The sequence below is a fragment of the Bubalus bubalis genome, chromosome 7 (genome assembly GCF_019923935.1).
Source record: "Bubalus bubalis isolate 160015118507 breed Murrah chromosome 7, NDDB_SH_1, whole genome shotgun sequence".
NCBI classification, from domain to species: Eukaryota; Metazoa; Chordata; class Mammalia; order Artiodactyla; family Bovidae; genus Bubalus; species Bubalus bubalis.
The window spans coordinates 87,729,087-87,747,114 of NC_059163.1; the positions used below are offsets into that span (position 1 = coordinate 87,729,087).

General features: G+C 39.4%; 1 protein-coding gene across 50 annotated transcripts in view; it reads right to left on the reverse strand.

Moving 5' to 3' along the window:
• Positions 1–18,028, reverse strand: part of ANK2 (ankyrin 2) — a 700,483-nt gene that overhangs the window by 207,997 nt on the left and 474,458 nt on the right. For all 50 annotated transcript variants that reach the window (XM_044946103.2, XM_044946112.2, XM_044946098.2 and 47 more), the window contains one exon: positions 9,554–9,655. In XM_044946103.2, coding sequence (XP_044802038.2) covers positions 9,554–9,655 — 102 coding nt within the window. The remainder of the gene's footprint in view (positions 1–9,553; positions 9,656–18,028) is intronic.

Sequence of the window (18,028 nt, forward strand, 5' to 3'; positions counted from 1 at the left end):
TGGGGATCTTCCTGACCCAGAGATCAAACTCGGTCTCCTGCATTGCAGGCAGACTCTTTGTCATCTGAGCCACCAGGGAAAGCTGTTTTAAAGTAAAAGAAGGGTTACATTTCAAACATTTCGTAAATCTGTGTGGTTATACATACGAAGCTTTTTAGATCTATGGAGAAGTAGCTGAGGAAAAGTCTCTATTGGAATTTCTTTACATTGAATGACTTAACTCTGAAACTAAAAATTCTAAGTGCTCAAATTATTTGGCAGACATCATTCAAATCCAGTTTGAGTCAACACTAGTCAGTATAAGGCAAGAATTAGTATTAATGTATTGAAGAAAATCAGAGAATGATGCAGAATCCAATAACGAAAGAGTGTACATAACCTGAACCAGAAAAATGCACCACCTTTTGCTTCCTCTAAATGAGGTGTCACAATTAACTCATAGATATACACCTAGATTATTTGTACAAATATTTGTACCTCATTTAACTTGTAAGAAAACTGTGTGTAGTTCATTTCATATTCCATTCATTTTATGAATTCAGTTCTCAGCTATTCATTTTTCTTTTTATCTTTATAAAGTCCAAGGCTAACAATTGTTTTTGGCATTTTAAAAAAGAAGTTCTGACCAGATGGAGCCAAATGACATTCATAAAAAAGATTTTCGTTCCAAAAAAGATTTTAGTTTAAAATAACTCATATAAACAGTAACTGTTACCAAATTGCTACTAAATGGGATCTCTCCTATTTGATGACACAGGCTATGATAATACCTTTTATGTTCTGCCTATGAGAACGAGCACTACTTTTACTAAAGCTCAGGTTGAGAATCAATCTAAAAATATTACATTGTAACAAGGATTATAATTTGCTAATACTTTTAGAATGCTTGCATTTGGCAAACATCATATTTAATTATCACAAAAGCCCTATGACTTCAGTGTTGTTATGATCACTATTTTATAGTTGAGAAAACAGTTGAGTCCTGGAGAAGTTGACTGCCCAGGGTCAGGTAGCTGAGAGGTGGGTAAAATGAGAATTTGGATTTCAGCACCCACATTTTTAATGTGGCTTCCAAAAAGGCTGTGTGGTCTCAGTCATAACTATGTGAGCTTGTGATAAAGTCATTGTTGGGGGCACCGACATTGCCCTCTGCTTTTGAGAAATGAAACGTAGGCTGTAACTGCTATTGAGCACTTGATCACTTCAGTGGTAAACATGTCAAGGTCAAAAATCAGAACACTTTAAGAACTGTTAACCTTTAAGGTAATAATTAGAATTATGTCCAATAAATGATATGTGATATCCTTCATTCTGAAGTCATCACTGTGGAACCAATAAATTTTGTACATGGTGAAAGTATCTGAACCTTCAGAGGCTTTCACTGATGTATGTGCTGTGCTTAGTCGCCCAGTCGTGTCCGACTCTTTGTGACCCCATAGACTGCAGCCTGCCAGACTCCTCTGTCCATGGGGATTCTCCAGCCAAGAATACTGGACTGGATTGCCATGCCTGCCTCCAGGGGATCTTCCCAACCAAGGGATCAAATACAGGTCTCCTGCGTTACAGGCGGATTCTTTACCGTCTGAGCCACAAAGTGGCTATAAAATCTTATGAAAAGGTCATAGAGGCTATTTTTAATATCTAGATGTTAACTTTGTAATATTATCTTATGAACAATTACTAAGTAAATATAAAATAAGTACACGAGTTTCAAAAATAGGGAGCCAAAGCTAAGATTTATTCTCTTTTTCTGAACGTACAAGAGATAAAAAATAAATACATTACCAGCTTAATCTTTTAAGAAAAATGAAAGTTAACAAAATTGTGATTGCTTTGAAAAGAGAAAAATGAAAATTCAGTTTTTTTTTTAACAAATCTATCTTATGTCAAATTTTGCATTTTCCTCATATCCTTCAAATGAAAGTAGAAGCCAAATGGCATTTTTCAATTAAATTTCAAAATTTTCATGGTAGTTATGAGACCAATTTTATAAAGAAAAGGACTTTCATCCATATTTTAGTTTAAGGAATCTTAGCACGCCAACACACATGGTATTTTTGGAAAGCTGGTGCAGCCCAGATTGCCTTTCATTGAGAAATACAACAGGGTACAGAAAGTCCTGGTTTCTATGTTACATGTCATAATGCTCCCCAGAAGCTCAGGCTTATGAGCAAGATATGCAATATTAGCTTTGAGATTTTATATATTTAGAAATAGCAATGCTTTGGCTAAAGAGTTGCCTCTTTTGCTCTCCTGGATGTTTGGGAATTATTTCTGTTCTATATTTTATTTGAGTTTTAGTAGTAATCCTGGTGGTGGTGCTCTTTGACTTAAAAGTTCCTTTAACTGCATATTATGCTAATCTGTGGATGAATAAGGTCCCATTTATACCAGCAACATTAGATTTAAAAAGATCTGAGCTTTAAAATAAAGGGCAGCACCATGGCAAATTTGGAAGGGCAGATTCAAACATCTCAGCAAGATTAAAAGTTGAAAGAGAATAGACCTCTGTGACCCTGGGGACATCACTTAACCACTTATGGACTCTTCCTGTATTTGTAAACTCAGAGGAGTGTCTCCCTTACATTTGTCTCTGCTGATTGATGAAGTATCAGGCCACCAACACAAAGCCTGATATGTAGTAACTAATTAGTTAGCATTTGTCACTTCATTTGCCTAATCTCTACTTGATGTACATTCCTGAATGGTAATAAAAAAGAGCCAACACCAGGCAACAATATTTACTTACAGTTCAGTTCAGTCTCTCAGTCGTGTCCGACTCTTTTCGACCCCGTGAATTGCACCCCGCCAGGCCTCCCTGTCCATCACCAACTCCCGGAGTTCACTCAAATTCATGTCCATAGGGTCAGTGATGCCATCCAGCTATCTCATCCTCTGTTGTCCCCTTCTCCTCCTGCCCCCAATCCCTCCCAGCATCAGAGTCTTTTCCAATGAGGCAACTCTTCGCATGAGGTGGCCAAAGTACTGGAGTTTCAGCTTTAGCATCATTCCCTCCAAAGAAATCCCAGGGCTGATCTCCTTCAGAATGGACTGGTTGGATCTCCTTGCAGTCCAAGGGACTCTCAAGAGTCTTCTCCAACACCACAGTTCAAAAGCATCAATTCTTCCACACTCAGCTTTCTTCACAGTCCAACTCTCACATTCATACATGACCACAGGAAAAACCATAGCCTTGACTAGACAGACCTTTGTTGGCAAAGTAATGTCTCTGCTTTTGAATATGCTATCTAGGTTGGTCATAACTTTCCTTCCCAGGAGTAAGCATCTTTTAATTTCATGGCTGCAGTCACCATCTGCAGTGATTTTGGAGCCCAAAAAAATAAAGTCTGACACTGTTTCCCCATCTATTTCCCATGAAGTGATGGGACCAGATGCCATGATCTTTGTTTTCTGAATGTTGAGCTTTAAGCCAACTTTTTCACTCTCCACTTTCACTTTCATCAAGACTCTTTTTAGTTCCTCTTCACTTCTGCCATAAGGGTCGTGTCATCTGCATATCTGAGGTTATTGATATTTCTCCTGGCAATCCTGATTCCGGCGTGTGCTTCTTCCAGCCCAGCATTTCTCATGATGTGCTCTGCATATAAGTTAAATAAGCAGGGTGACAATATACAGCCTTGACATACTCCTTTTTCTCTTTGGAACCAGTCTGTTGTTCCACGTCCAGTTCTAACTGTTGCTTCCTGACCTGCATAGAGGTTTCTCAAGAGGCAGGTCAGGTGGTCTGGTATTCCCTTCTCTTTCAGAATTTTCCACAGTTTGTGGTGATCCACACAGTCAAAGGCTTTGGTATAGTCAATAAAGCAGAAGTAGATGTTTTTCTGGAACGCTCTTGCTTTTTCAATGATCCAGTGGATGTTGGCAATTTGATCTCTGGTTCCTCTGCCTTTTCTAAAACCAGCTTGAACATCTGGAAGTTCACGGTTCACATATTGCTGAAGCCTGGCTTGGAGAATTTTGGGCATTACTTTACTAGCATGTGAGATGAGTGCAATTGTGCAGTCGTTTGAGCATTCTTTGGCACTGCCTTTCTTTGGGATTGGAATGAAAACTGACCTTTCCAGTCCTGTGGCCACTGCTGAGTTTTCCAAATGTGCTAGCATATTGAGTGCAGCACTTTCACAGCATCATCTTTCAGGATTTGAAATAGCTCAACTGGAATTCCATTCCACCACTACGAACTAGCTTTGTTCATAGTGATGCTTTCTAAGGCCCAGTTGACTTCACATTCCAGGATTCCTGGCTCTAGGTGAGTGATCACACCATCGTGATTATCTGGGTCATGAAGATATTTTTTGTACAGTTCTTCTGTGTATTTTTGCCACCTCTTCTTAATATCTTCTGCTTCTGTTAGGTCCATACCTTTTCTGTCCTTTATCAAGCCCATCTTTGCATGAAATGTTCCCTTGGTATCTCTGATTTTCTTGAAGAGATCTCTAGTCTTGCCCATTCTGTTGTTTTCCTCTATTTCTTTGCATTGATCGCTGAGGAAGGCTTTCTTATCTCTCCTTGCTATTCTTTGGAACTCTGCGTTACTTTATTACCTGGTAAATTCTGGTGACTGAGGAGAATCAACCTCATACTTTGTAAGGAGGTCAACTTCAATTTTACTGGTTCTCGGTGGATTATACACAGTAATTGCAGTTAGAATATGTACACCTTAGAAAGTCCTTTCATATTTCATATTAATTCACATTGCTGCTCAGTGTGTAAAATTGAACATATTATTATTTTCTTGTCCTAGAGATTAGAAAAATGTCACTTTCTAACTTGAAATGACTTGATGAAAGTGGAGATAGAACTTAAACTTGAGCCTCTGGGATCTAAATTCTGTGTGATTTCATGACATTGTTGCCTTCTCACAAAAACAAATGTTCTTCCCTTTTATAGCAATGTGTTAGTGCACACTGGGCCACAAGAAAAATATTAAGCTACTAAAAACTTTTCTAGGTAACTCAAGAAGTTAGGTTCATAACTCTATAAAGCAGATAAGAAGTGAGCATTTACTGCTGAGAGTTTTTCTTTTAAAAAAACAAAGACCTAAGATCTTTTATATGATTAAGATATTTCTTATATTTTAGGGTAAAGTGGACTTGGTTTGACTGAGGTTAATGTCGTTTTCCTTGGGTTCCTCTTCCGGCATCACTTATGATGATTTTATCTAAATGAACTAATACTTCAAACAGTTTCATGCCTTTTTACTAGCATATAGAATGTTAATGAATTGGTATTAAAATTGGGAGCACGTATTTCATGTACTTGAAAAAACTCTAAAATAGCATGTTAAAATATTCAAACAATTTATATTCATTCTCACAGGCAGTTTTGGAAGAAGTTCCTATGTCTATACAGGAATTTGAATGAAGTTCATACATCTATACAGGAATTTCATATAGTCAAAACTATATTTTTTCAAAAGTCATGTTTGGATATGAGAGTTGGACCATAAACAAGGCTGAGTGCCAGAGAATTGATGCTTTTGAATTCTGGTGCTGGAGAAGACTCTTGAGAATCTCTTAAGCTACAAGGAGATAAAACAAGTCAATCCTAAGGGAAATCAACCTTGAGTATTCATTGGAAGGACTGATGCTGAAGCTGAAGGTCCAATACTTTGGTCACCTGATATGAAGAGCTAACTCATTGGAAAAGACCCTGATGCTGGGAAAGATGGAAGGAAAAAGGAGAAGGGGGCAGGAGAAGATGAGATTGGTAAAGAGCATCACCGACTCAATGCACATGAAATTAAGCAAACTCCAGGAGATGGTAAAGGACAGCAGAGCCTTGCCTGCAGTAGTCCATGGGGTCACATGTTACATGTCCATGGGGTCACAGAGTCGGACGTGACTTGGAGACTGAACAACAACAACAATAGGAATTTGGATGTTCTTTCTCTTTTAATATATGAAAACCCCAAATTATTTGTTCAAAAAGTACTAGAAACATATCAAATGAATTCATAACGAAATATAAAATAGATAAGAAATGGAGGTATAAAATGTGAAGATCTTATATACTAGGATAAAGGCGTTTGGCTTGATTCCATATGTCAGTGCCAAGAACTATGTAAGGTCTGCTGTTTTATCTTACCTATAAGCTACACTGATAAACTGCTACTGCTTCCTGATGCTAGAAGAAGACACGAGTCTCCTAGATGAGAGACAATGCACTTCATGCATGCACGCTAAGTTGCATTAGTTGTGTCCAACTCTTTGCGACCCTATGTACTGTAGCCTGCCAGACTCCTCTATCCATAGGATTTCCCAGGCAAGAATCCTGGAGTAGGTTGCTATGTCCTACTGCAGGGGGTCTTTCCGACCCAGGAATTGAACCTGCATCTCCTGAGGCTCGTGCATTGCAGGTGGATTCTTCACTGTTAAGACACAGGGAAGCTCAATGGACTTGATAGTTCACAGCAAAGAATCGGCTGCCTGTCAACATGTTGCCTACACCAGTTCCCTATGTCCCCTCCCAATCCCAAGGAAGGGACACAGAGGACCATGGGTACCTGTGCATTCTGTGGGTTATGTTAAAGAAGAATTAACCTTCAGGGATTCACAGCTTTTAAACTAAGAATGAACAAGCCTACGTTTTCTCTGAAGGAATGAGCTACCTAATCCCTTAAGGTTGCTCACTACAAACACTACCCTGAGAAATTCCCCAGATAAACAGCATTCAGTGTCTTTCATTCTTGTCATACCCAAAGGAATATATAGGGATGCTCAGGGTTATAGCAGATTGATTCCTAAAAGCAAGCTGCACTCAATATTTTTGATGCCAAGAGATATACTTCCCTAAAGGACAAGAAATATTGCCGTTGGTAATAATACTTCCTATGGCAGAAAGTCTTGGGAGGAGCAAGGAAAATCCTGCACCCTTTGCAAAAGTCTGCAGGTAATTTTTATATAACAACCACACTGATCTAAGCATTGGAAGCCATAAAAGTTTGAGGGTGGAGGAGTACCATAAAAATATTTTTATTTTAGAAAGATGACTCAAGACAGCATAGAGATTGACCAAAGTGACAAGATGAAGACAGAACCTAATTAAGCAGGATCTTACGGCAACTATGGTGAGTGACCATACTGTGGGTTAATGCAAATTTGTGGATATGGAAAATGAACCAGGAAAGGAGTGCTGGACTGGAGTAGGGGAGAAGACAAGGGTGGAAACCTGTTGGAACTAAGTATCAGTAAGGAAATTGACTATTCTTTTCAATGAAAAGTGAAAAGGCCTTTCACTGTGTGGATCACAACAAACTGTGCGATATTCTTAAAGAAATGGGAATATCAGACCACCTGACCTGCCTCCTGAGAAACCTGTATGCAGGACAAGAAGCAACAGTTAGAACCAAACATGGAACAACAGACTTGTTCAAAACTGGGAAAGGAGTATGTCAAGGCTGTATATTATCACCCTGCTTATTTAACTTCTTATATGCAGAGTACATCATGCAAAATGCTGGGCTGGAAGAAGCACAAGCTGGAATCAAGATTTCCGGGAGAAATATCAACAACCTCAGATATGGAGATGATACCACTTTAATGACAGAAAGTGAAGAGGAACTAAAGAACCTCTTGATGAAGGTGAAAGAGGAGAGTGAAAAAGCTGGCTTAAAACTCAACATTCAAAAAATGAAGATCATGGCATCCAGTCCAATCATTTCATAGCAAATAGATGAGGAAAATGTGGAAACAGTGTCAGATTTATTTTTTGGGCTCCAAAATCAGTGCGGACGGTGACTGCAGCACGAAATTAAAAGATGCTCCTTGGAAGAATAGCTATGACAAACTTAGTGTATTAAAAAGCAGAGATATCACTTTGCCGACAAAGGTGCATATAGTCAAAGCTATGGTTTTTCCAGTAGCCATGTATGCTTGCCAGAGTTGGACCATAAAGGCGGATGAATGCCAAAGAATTGATACTTTTGAAATGTAGTGCTAGAGAAAACTCTTGAGAGTCTCTTGGACAACAAGGAGATCAAACCAGTCAATCCTAAAGGCAATCAGCCCTGATTATTCATTGAAAGGACTAACGCTGAAGCTGAAGCTCAAATACTTTGGCCACCTGATGGGAAGAGCGACTCACTTGAAAAGACCCTGACGCTGGGAAAGACTGAAGGCAGAAGGAGAAGAGGGTGACAGAGGATGAGATGGCATCACCGACTCAATGGACGAGTTTAAGCAAACTCAGGGAGACAGTGATGGACAGAGAAGCCTAGCATTCTGCAATTCATGGGGTCACAAAGAATCGGACATGACTTAGCAACTGAACAACAAAAAGAAAATCAGCAGGTAGGAATTTGGGAGGAGAGCAAATTTGAGTATGAAAAGACACCAGATTCAGTTTTTGAGAAGTTGTATTTGAAAGATTTACTAATTTCAGGGGAGTATAAATTGAACGTAATTGGGTTCAATACACATCAGGATATATATATCAGTATATATATGACATTCTATAGATGATTTAGAACTAGACAATGAAATTTATCTCCTGCTAGCTTATAATTTGGAGAAGGCAATGGCAACCCACTCCAGTATTCTTGCCTAGAAAATCCCATTGACGGAGGAGCCTGGTGGGCTGCAGTCCAAGGGGTCGCTAAGAGTCGGACATGACTGAGCGACTTCACTTTCAATTTTCACTTTCATGCATTGGAGAAGGAAATGGCAACCCACTCCAGTGTTCTTGCCTGGAGAATCCCAGGGACGGCGGAGCCTGGTGGGCTGCCGTGTATGGGGTCGCACAGAGTCGGACACGACTGAAGCGACTTAGGGGCAGCAGCAGCAGCTTATAATTAGCCAGGATTATTCATTTCCCAGTTAGCTCTGTCATGCACACACACACACACACACACACACACACACCAGCAACATTTAGCACACTATAGTGAATACTGGAGTTCACAAGACACTTTTATTCATGGTATTAAAATCTTATAGAAAACACAAAAATCTCAACATCCCTGGGATCAAATAATATCCAAAATGTATAATAACATCTAAAGTCCTTAGCAAATGGGTATGATAAATAAATAATCCAAACACCTCATTTAAGCCAACAGTTTCAAACTCTTCTCACTCAAATCCATACTTTAAAAGTAATGGCAGGGTGGGGAGGGGTAAGTGGGTGCATAATTTTGATTTTATCCTTTTATTTCTCTATCCCAAGTTGTAATAATCAGTTACCCCTTGAATAAAAGGCTTACGAAGACAAGAATAGAAGCCAGCATCTGGATAACTAGTTGATAATAAATGAGCAGTATTTCAGCTAAGGGCAGCCCAGATCATTTCATAGGCAAAACTGATGTTCAATCATTTTTGATCTATCTACTTTGCTGGTATTATTAGCCCTAAATACAAATGTCTGAGGCTTCAAAAGTTGGTAAGGAGCCAAAATGAACTTTCATAATTCTGGACTGGTGCTATTTTAGTAAATTTAACAAAAGACAAAAAACCCTGCCGGGCTCTGTGAGTGTACCTCTGGGTAACAGGTGTGCCTTCAGCGTATAATACAGAGGCTGCTGCAGGGCGCTTACCTGGTTGCAGGTATTGATGTCTATGCCCCCCTTCAGATATTCCACGACTTTGTCCAAGTTGCCTGCTCTGGCGGCACGGAGGAAGCTTGCGTTGCTGTCAGACTGTGAGAAACAGAAAAGCGCTTCAGTGAATTACTGATCAAGTGAGAACATATCAAAAACAAAGAAACAAGAAAGTCTGCACCGCACATCAGAAAAGCTTTGGCTGCAAAATAATTCAAACCTGAGTTTAAAACACTCAATAATAATTAACAGGACAAGTGAGCAACCTCACAACATTTCTAGAGAGCTAAGGACATTAAGGTCAATGGGAATACATTCTGCTCTATTAAAGAGTGCAAAAGAATCATTAAAATAATTTTACTGCTTTATTCCAAATCTTTGGCTACATGTGAAGATGAATTTATACTACCCCCAAATCCACTGTTACCCATTCATTTTTGCTTCAGGAAGCTAGTGACTTTATACTGAGCCTAGTATGAAGCCAAAAAGGAATCAAAAACTGAAAAGAAATGAAAGGTGCTGGGTTTCCTCTTTCTTCCTTGACTGGTTTTCAGATGCATCTGAGGGAGAATACTGACTACGGGTCGCCTGGCAGTCATCTGTCCTTATGATACGGGAAAAAGAGAAAGCTGCAAGGATGCTTTGAGGAAAGCAGATAGTGCTAGCTGGCAGGTGCAGACTGGGCCAATGCAAATTTTGTGATCCTGGTGATTTTGGAAAAACAAGATTAAATTTAAACCAGCTGACATAATACCAGATTCAAATCTCTTGGTAAAGATGATCAGTCCGAGTGGAAACTGCCTTCTAAGTCCACATCTTGAGTCCATTCCTCTCAAAACCTGATCCTGGGAAAATCAGCTGAAAACCCCCACCCCCACCAAGAAATATGTCCAAAGGAGGCTTTCAGAGATGTAGCCACAGGCACCTTGCCTCTCTGACTTGCTGACTAAGTCCGATTTTCAAACCTTAACACAAGGATGATGATAACTTCATTAGGTTCCAAGATACTGGCATCACTTTATAGATCTTGTGGTATAACATCTGACTAAAGAGGAAATGGGCTTCCCAAGTGGCACTAGTGGTAAAGAACCCACCTGCCAATGCAGGAGACATAAGAGATGTGGGTTCAATCCCTGGATCAGGAAGATCCCCTGGAGGAGGGCATGGCATCCCAGCCCAGTATTCTTGTCTGGAGAATCCCCATGGACAGAGGAGACTGGCAGGTTATGGTCCATAGGCTTGCAAAGAGTCAGACGCGACTGAAGCAACTTAGCACGCACACACGTGCAAAGAGAAGACAGCAACCTACCTACAATAGGAGATCCCTATGAAAAGGGGCCTACTAGAAAGGGAGATGCAGGTGGGATGGCTCTTAATCCACCATTCTCCCCAGTAGGCTATACTGCCTGCCTCCTTCTCTCTCGAAAGGACTCTGCAAGGGCCCCTGGCATATTCTTGGACCTATTTATTATGACTGGTGATGAAGTACAGATATAGAAATGGAAGTGTTTCCTCTGGGAGTCTGAAATATGGAATTACTTGCAGACTGTTAGAATGATTTACACAGGGGAAGACTGAACACCCTAAGACAAAATTACCTCACATTTAAGCCAAATACCACAATGCCATATATATTTACAAATTCGATAGATACTTTATGAGGAGTCGAAAGGTATGACTGAAATCTGCACATCTGGACTGCACGCTCGGAGCCTTCAGGAACGTATCCCGGTGTGACTAACATAGTGCGGCCTTCCTCCTCCCGGCTCTGCTGTGATGCCTCACACTTCATCCTTCCTGAAAGCTCTGCTCATGGCAGGGTGCCCCCCGCATATCTGCAATGCTGCAGGGACTGAATGGTAACTCACTTTGAAATACCTGTTCTATGGAAGTATTTGCAGCAAATTCTAAATTCCAGGAAGATTTTCCTCCTTCAAGTTTCTTGCCCCAGCACTTAAAAGTGAAACATGATAATTCTTTGCATTATGCTCCATCAATATCCCACAAGAAACATTAGTTATTACAAAACAACAATTAAATAACATTAGGTCACAGAAAGTATGACAACATTATTTCCCACATCTAGGTTTTTAAAAATGAATCCACATGCTATATATTACATGGTCTTCCCAGGTAGTACTAGTAGAATTCACCTCGAGATGCGGGTTCAATCCCTGGGTTGGGAAGATCCCCTGGAGGAGGACATGGCAACCCACTCCAGTATTCTTGCCTGGAGAATCCCCATGGACAGAGGAGCCTGGTGGGCTACAAGAGTCCAACATGACTGAAGTGACTTAGTATGCACAAATATTAATACTATATTAAAGATGATGCCTAGAAAGTACTTCCATCCGGTACACAAGGCTTCATAATTATAAGTAATATTTATGAATGTCAAGCACTTTCCAGGTGGCGCTGGTGGTAAAGAATCAACTTGCCAATGCAGGAGACCCAGGACACAGGTTCAATCCTTGGGTCTGGAAGATCCCCTGGAGTAAGAAGTGGCATCCCCCTCCAGTGTTCTTGCCTGGAAAATTCCATGGACAGAGGAGTCTGGCCGGCTACAGTCCATGGGGCCACAAAGAGTCAGACACGACTGAGCACATGAATATTTACGGTGGGTCAGGCACAGAGCTAAGAAGTCATATGCATTGTATTGTGATTACAATCATACTAGGAGAAAGCAACTATTATTATGCTCATTTAATAGGTGAGGAGAGAGGTTTAGAAAATTTTCAAGGTCACAGAATTTTTCAGTGGAAGATCCAAGGTTTAACTCCTGTTTCTCAGTCTCAAAGCAAGTCTTATCTGCTGTAATGCCTCGTCTGTGCAAGGTATCAAAGCAGATGTTACTGTAGCTACCTAACCTCAGCTACAGGTTTAGTTTGTTTGTGATAACCTCAGTATGCCCTTGGTCTACCTATTTGCTCTGTAAATCCTGGCACTTGCTTGATCGAGTGCCTTAGCTAGAGAGAGAATTCTTGGCTGACAGCTCCAGCCTCAAATTTATCAGCCATCTACGCACCCAGAAAAATGAAGAGTTGGCTTCAGACAAACTACTTAGAAACACATTCACTTCGGAATAAGGAAAGAGACAGTAAAGTACACACTACTTTAAAAAGCCAGTTGATTGTCTCTCTCTAAATGCCTAACATGATCAAACTCACAAACTAAGATCAGGGTTCGCTATCATTCCTGTAAAAAAAAAGAGAATGCCATGAACAGAAGTAGAGCCAGAGGGTGCAGCTGACCCTGCAGGAATGAAGAAACACCCAGAGACACCCTGCAGAAACTTGAGGGGGGTGCTATTGTTGGTCTGAAGGGACTTCAGGTGTCATGGAGGGGTACCTATTAGACCCTCTCAGAATCTTCTGTAGGGGCTGGGCATGACATTGAGGATTGCTTTTGCTGTTACATAATAACAAGCTTTAATAACTAATTTTCTCTTTTCTGAATCAAACTCCTAAAAAGTAAAGACAAGTAAAAGACTTAAGTCCAGTCCTTGGAATTCTAGCCAAAAAAAAAAAAGTTTCCAGGTTTTTAGACAGGCTAGAGCCAATATAAAGGAAACACGTGAGCTATCCTGGCAAGGATCTCTTCAGCAGTTGAGTCACAGTAAATTTTGCTATAAGCTGTATTCTTCTAGAACCCCATTAAGGGATTTAGTTTTTCCAAAGTAAGAAAATGCATTAGAAATGCATTTTGCAAATGCAACTAAGTGTGTTATTATAAAATGCTTTCAGATCATGAGTTTCAAGAACAAACTTAAAATGAAACTTCAAAATGTATATGTAGATACTGACATTATTGAAGGTTAAAAGTATAGACTGTACAGAAGTATATATTTTTCTCCTACTTCCAGATAAACACTTGCAAACCCTGTACTACAAAGAGGTCAATCTGTGATTAAAGCTCTTGACATAAGAGCTTAGGATAAACAGCTTTTAGTCTGGTTACCTTCAATCAACACAGAGATGAAAGAGGATTCCGGGACTCCTGGTGAGAGATGCAGCAATGTTTACCATGCTATATTTCTCTCTGAATATGACAAAAGTAAGAATTTAAAAATTAAAATTAGGCATTAGTGGTGGGAGAGGCATGCTTTCAAAAGAGACTGTTGTCTCTTGGCTTGACCCGGGAGATTTCATGCACAAAAAGCACTAGAAAGAGAGAAGAAGGCAACAGCAATTCCTTTGAGAGCAAAGTCTGACATACAGACTAACTTTTTATGCTTTGTTGCTGTCTGCCCCTAGAACTCTCAATCCTAAAACCAATTGTGCTTATGCCTATATAAAGTCTGACTCTGAACAAGGCATTCAAACGCTGAGCTCCACGTATTTTAATCTGCAACAGATGGATGTCATTAAAACTTGTCCCTTTTACAACCCGAGTGTGGCATCTCAAGCCGAGAAAGAAAAATTTCCTCTTCAATTCTTCTTGACACAGTTCTGTACGTTTTTTGATCCGAATGTTAGAAAAACAATACTTTCTCAGCATCCAGCAGAGTAGACATGAAAGGCAAGGAGGAATGTGCGTTCACAGAGCCACGTTACGGCCTGAAGGAGTGCTTCCCCAAAAGATCCAGGGGCTCACTCACCGGGGTCCTTGAGTTTGCTGCAAGATTTTGCAAAATGTCTATGCTTACAGTTCAATAACAGTCTAACAAGGAGAATATAAGCATGTTCCAGGTCATCTAGATGGCTACCCTTTTACTGAGTACAGCCATCTATCTTTAGAACGTGACTTTGTGTTTATAATTCAATGCATAACAGGTGAAGGAGAGATGGAATACAGACAGATGCACAATATGCAAAATATTTTGCCTTAGAACAGAGACTCGTCCGAGAATCTGGCCATCATATCTGGCAGGATGCACTAAAGAACCTGAGCACAGCACTCAGTAGCACATCAGCGTTGGTTTAGTCACTAAGTTGTGTCTGACTCTTGTGACCTCATGTACTGTATGTAGCCTGCTAGGCTCCTCTGTCCATAGGACTTTCCAGGCAAGAATACTGGAGTGGGTTGCCATTTCCTTCTCTAGGGGATCTTCCTGACCCAGGGATTGATCCTGAGTCTCCTGCATTACAGGAAGATTCTTTACTAACTGAGCTACGGACCCCGCATATTAATAGGGACTTCCTTGGCAGTTCAGTGGCTAAGACTCCAAACTTCCTCTGTGGAGGGAGCAGGTTTGATCCTTGCTCAGGAAACTAAGATCCCATATGTTGCACAGAATGGCCAAAAAAAAAAAAAAAAAAAACTAATAAAAAAAGTTACAAATAATAAGCTCAGATGTTATCTCTGTGTAGTCCAACTTGCCTTGACTATTGGCAGTAAGTATAACAGAAAACCCAGAGTAAAATGTTTTTCGGTTCCTAATTGCAGTGTTATTGGCTTAGGTACATATCTTTAGCACAATACTAATTCCATCACCAAGTAAATGAAGAGAGTTTTAAATGATTATCAAATAGCATGCCTTTAATATTGGCTTCCCAAGTGGCTCGGATGGTAAAGTGTCTGCCTGCAATGTGGGAGACCTAGGTTGGATCCCTGGGTTAGGAAGATACCCTGGAGAAGGAAATGGCAACCCACTCCAGTACTTTTGCCTGGAAATTCCAAAGAGTTGGACATGACTGAGCGACTTCACTTTCACTTTCAATATTGGCATTGGCAAAGTTCTCTGATAGCTTTATGTTTTTATTCTGAAGTAGGAAACAAAAGTTTAAATGTATTAATAATGGTTGTATGAGATGCTTCTAAAAATGTATGCTCTGTATTATTTTTATTTAGGGCAAATTCAGAAATACATTGTAGAAATACAAGGTTAAATCTTTTTACTATTAAACCAACATCTGTGATTTAGTTTTACACAGTCCTGTGTATTCTATTACATTGGTGCTATTTTTTTTTTTAATAATACTAGTTTTGTACTTCTGTTCATGCTTAATTTGTAAAACTTTCATTTTAGTAATGGTCTAAGAGTTTAAGGAGTTTTATGTAGTTTGATTTTTACATTTAAATTACCACTATAGGGAATTCTGTGGCAGTCCAGTGGTTAGGACTCCAAGCTCTCACAGGCCAAGGACCCATGCTTAATCCCTGCTCAGAGTGCTAAAATCCTGCAAGCCACATGGTGAGGCTCCCCAAAAATGTTTTTCATAAAAAAATTAATTATTAGTCTCATAAAAATAACACTAGAGGTTACAAACTATTTTCATACTTCAAAGAGAGGAATATATTATTAATATTTGAGATGCTCACATCCTCTAGCATGAATTAGCCACCAGCCTCAACTAACCTAGCAAGTGACACTGGGTACCTCCCCTCAGTCTGTGGCTTATCCTGTACCCTCCACAAATATTTTCCAACCGATTAACCATAAGAAAGCACATGTTCCTTGTGAAATTTAGGGAATTTGCTTATTTTCTTAGGATACAGTTATTCCTTTTAAAATAAATGGGGTCATTTACCTGCCTACCCAGAGATCTACATTTTTACAGTAATACAAAATAAACAAAATATATTAAAATCACTTGAGGGGAAAAATCTTAATATGAACATAATAAAATAAGGGACATTTCTACAATTCCTTAGGTCTTTTCTTAGGAATGTTGGATAAGTTAAAACTATGTCCAGCAAATCACAAGTTGTATGATCTTGAGTCTTTGTGGGTCTCAATTTCCTTATCAAAAAAATAAATGTACTTTATAGAATTGCTGTAAGAATGAAATATGATTTAAAGTGCTTAGCCCAATGACGGGCACAGTAGACACTGACTGAGCTTTTTTTAATTTTATCTTGTAAATTATAAAAGCAAAACAACAATGGCAAATCAAAGGACAGATGCATACATATTATCTTCTTTAAATAAGAAGGTGCTGCCAGAAGACCAGAGTATTTGAAAATATCCTGCTAACTGTTAAAGTGTCCTAACTGTATAAACACTTTACACTGCAAAACCCCACTTACTTTCAATTCAGCTGGCCACTAATAACAAAAATTGCGATAAAACATGAGTTTGTACACTGCAGCTTGATTAACACTGCATGTTGATTAAGCTACATTTTTAGTGTCATTTTAACAGGTCTTTACACTGCAACTAAATGGAAAATACTGAAGGAGCTCTGATCTTCACAAAGAATTAACACAACCTCTCGAAAGGTTGTTTTTACTTCAGCGACATATGTTTTAAGAATTTTAGTTCAGATATAGGTGTTTCTATTTTTACTTTTAAAATGTTACTTAAGATAAGTAATGATTAACACATAAAATTGAGAACTGTATCAAAACAATATCTACCTTTAATTAAACAAATAAATTGCACCTGAATATTTCAAGCAAATACCTATTTGATATGCAAGATCATTTGAAATTACTTTTACATGAAGACAAAGAGGTTTTTCTCAACGTCATACGACATTTTGACATTGCTTTGCACTAGCACACTAGATACATTTTTTCATTATCAGTGTTTCCCCTGAGATTATTATCCATGAGAAGAACTGCCTATAGGACACCACCTTTAAAAAGACAGTGACACTGAAAGATTAGTTGTTCCTAACTTACTCAATGGTGACAAAATCGCTGAAGAGTAAACAGATGAAAAAATCAGTATTCAAAAGCTATATCTTTTTTTTTACTGTGGAGGCAGTTTTTCTAATGCAGATTACTCATATTATGCAGGGCTTCCCAGGTGGCACTAGAGGTAAAGAATCCAGCAGCAAATGAAGGAGACCAAGAGACCAAGAGATGGATCCCTGAGTTGGGAAAATCCTTTGGAGTAGGAAGTGGCAACCTGCTTCAGAATTCTTGCCTGGAAAAATTCCATGGACAAAGGAGCCTGGAGGGCTACCATCCGTAGGGAGGCAGAGTCAGACACAACTGAATGACTTGCTCTTTTACTTTCAAGGTGCCACGCAGGCAAGAAAGAAACAATGCAGATTACTAAGTACGCATGGCTATGTATTTGAACTCAAAACATTACACTAAGTCAACTTCTGGGGCATCTTTTTATTATACTATTCTAATAGCACTCCTCCGGTCTTCAAAAATATTTAGAAAGATGGTAACAATAACCCTGTGTACGAGACAGCAAAAGAGACACTGATGTATAGAACAGTCTTATGGACTCTGTGGGAGAGGGAGAGGGTGGGAAGATTTGGGAGAATGGCATTGAATCATGTAAAATATCATGTATGAAACGAGTTGCCAGTCCAGGTTCGATGCACGATACTGGATGCTTGGGGCTGGTGCACTGGGACGACCCAGAGGGATGGAATGGGGAGGGAGGAGGGAGGAAGGTTCAGGATGGGGAACACATGTATACCTGTGGCAGATTCATTTTGATATTTGGCAAAACTAATACAGTTATGTAAAGTTTAAAAATAAAATTAAAATTTTCCAGGAAAAAAAAAATATTTAACATGAATCCAGGAAGACCGGATATGGCTCAGAGATCTTGATTGTTAAGTC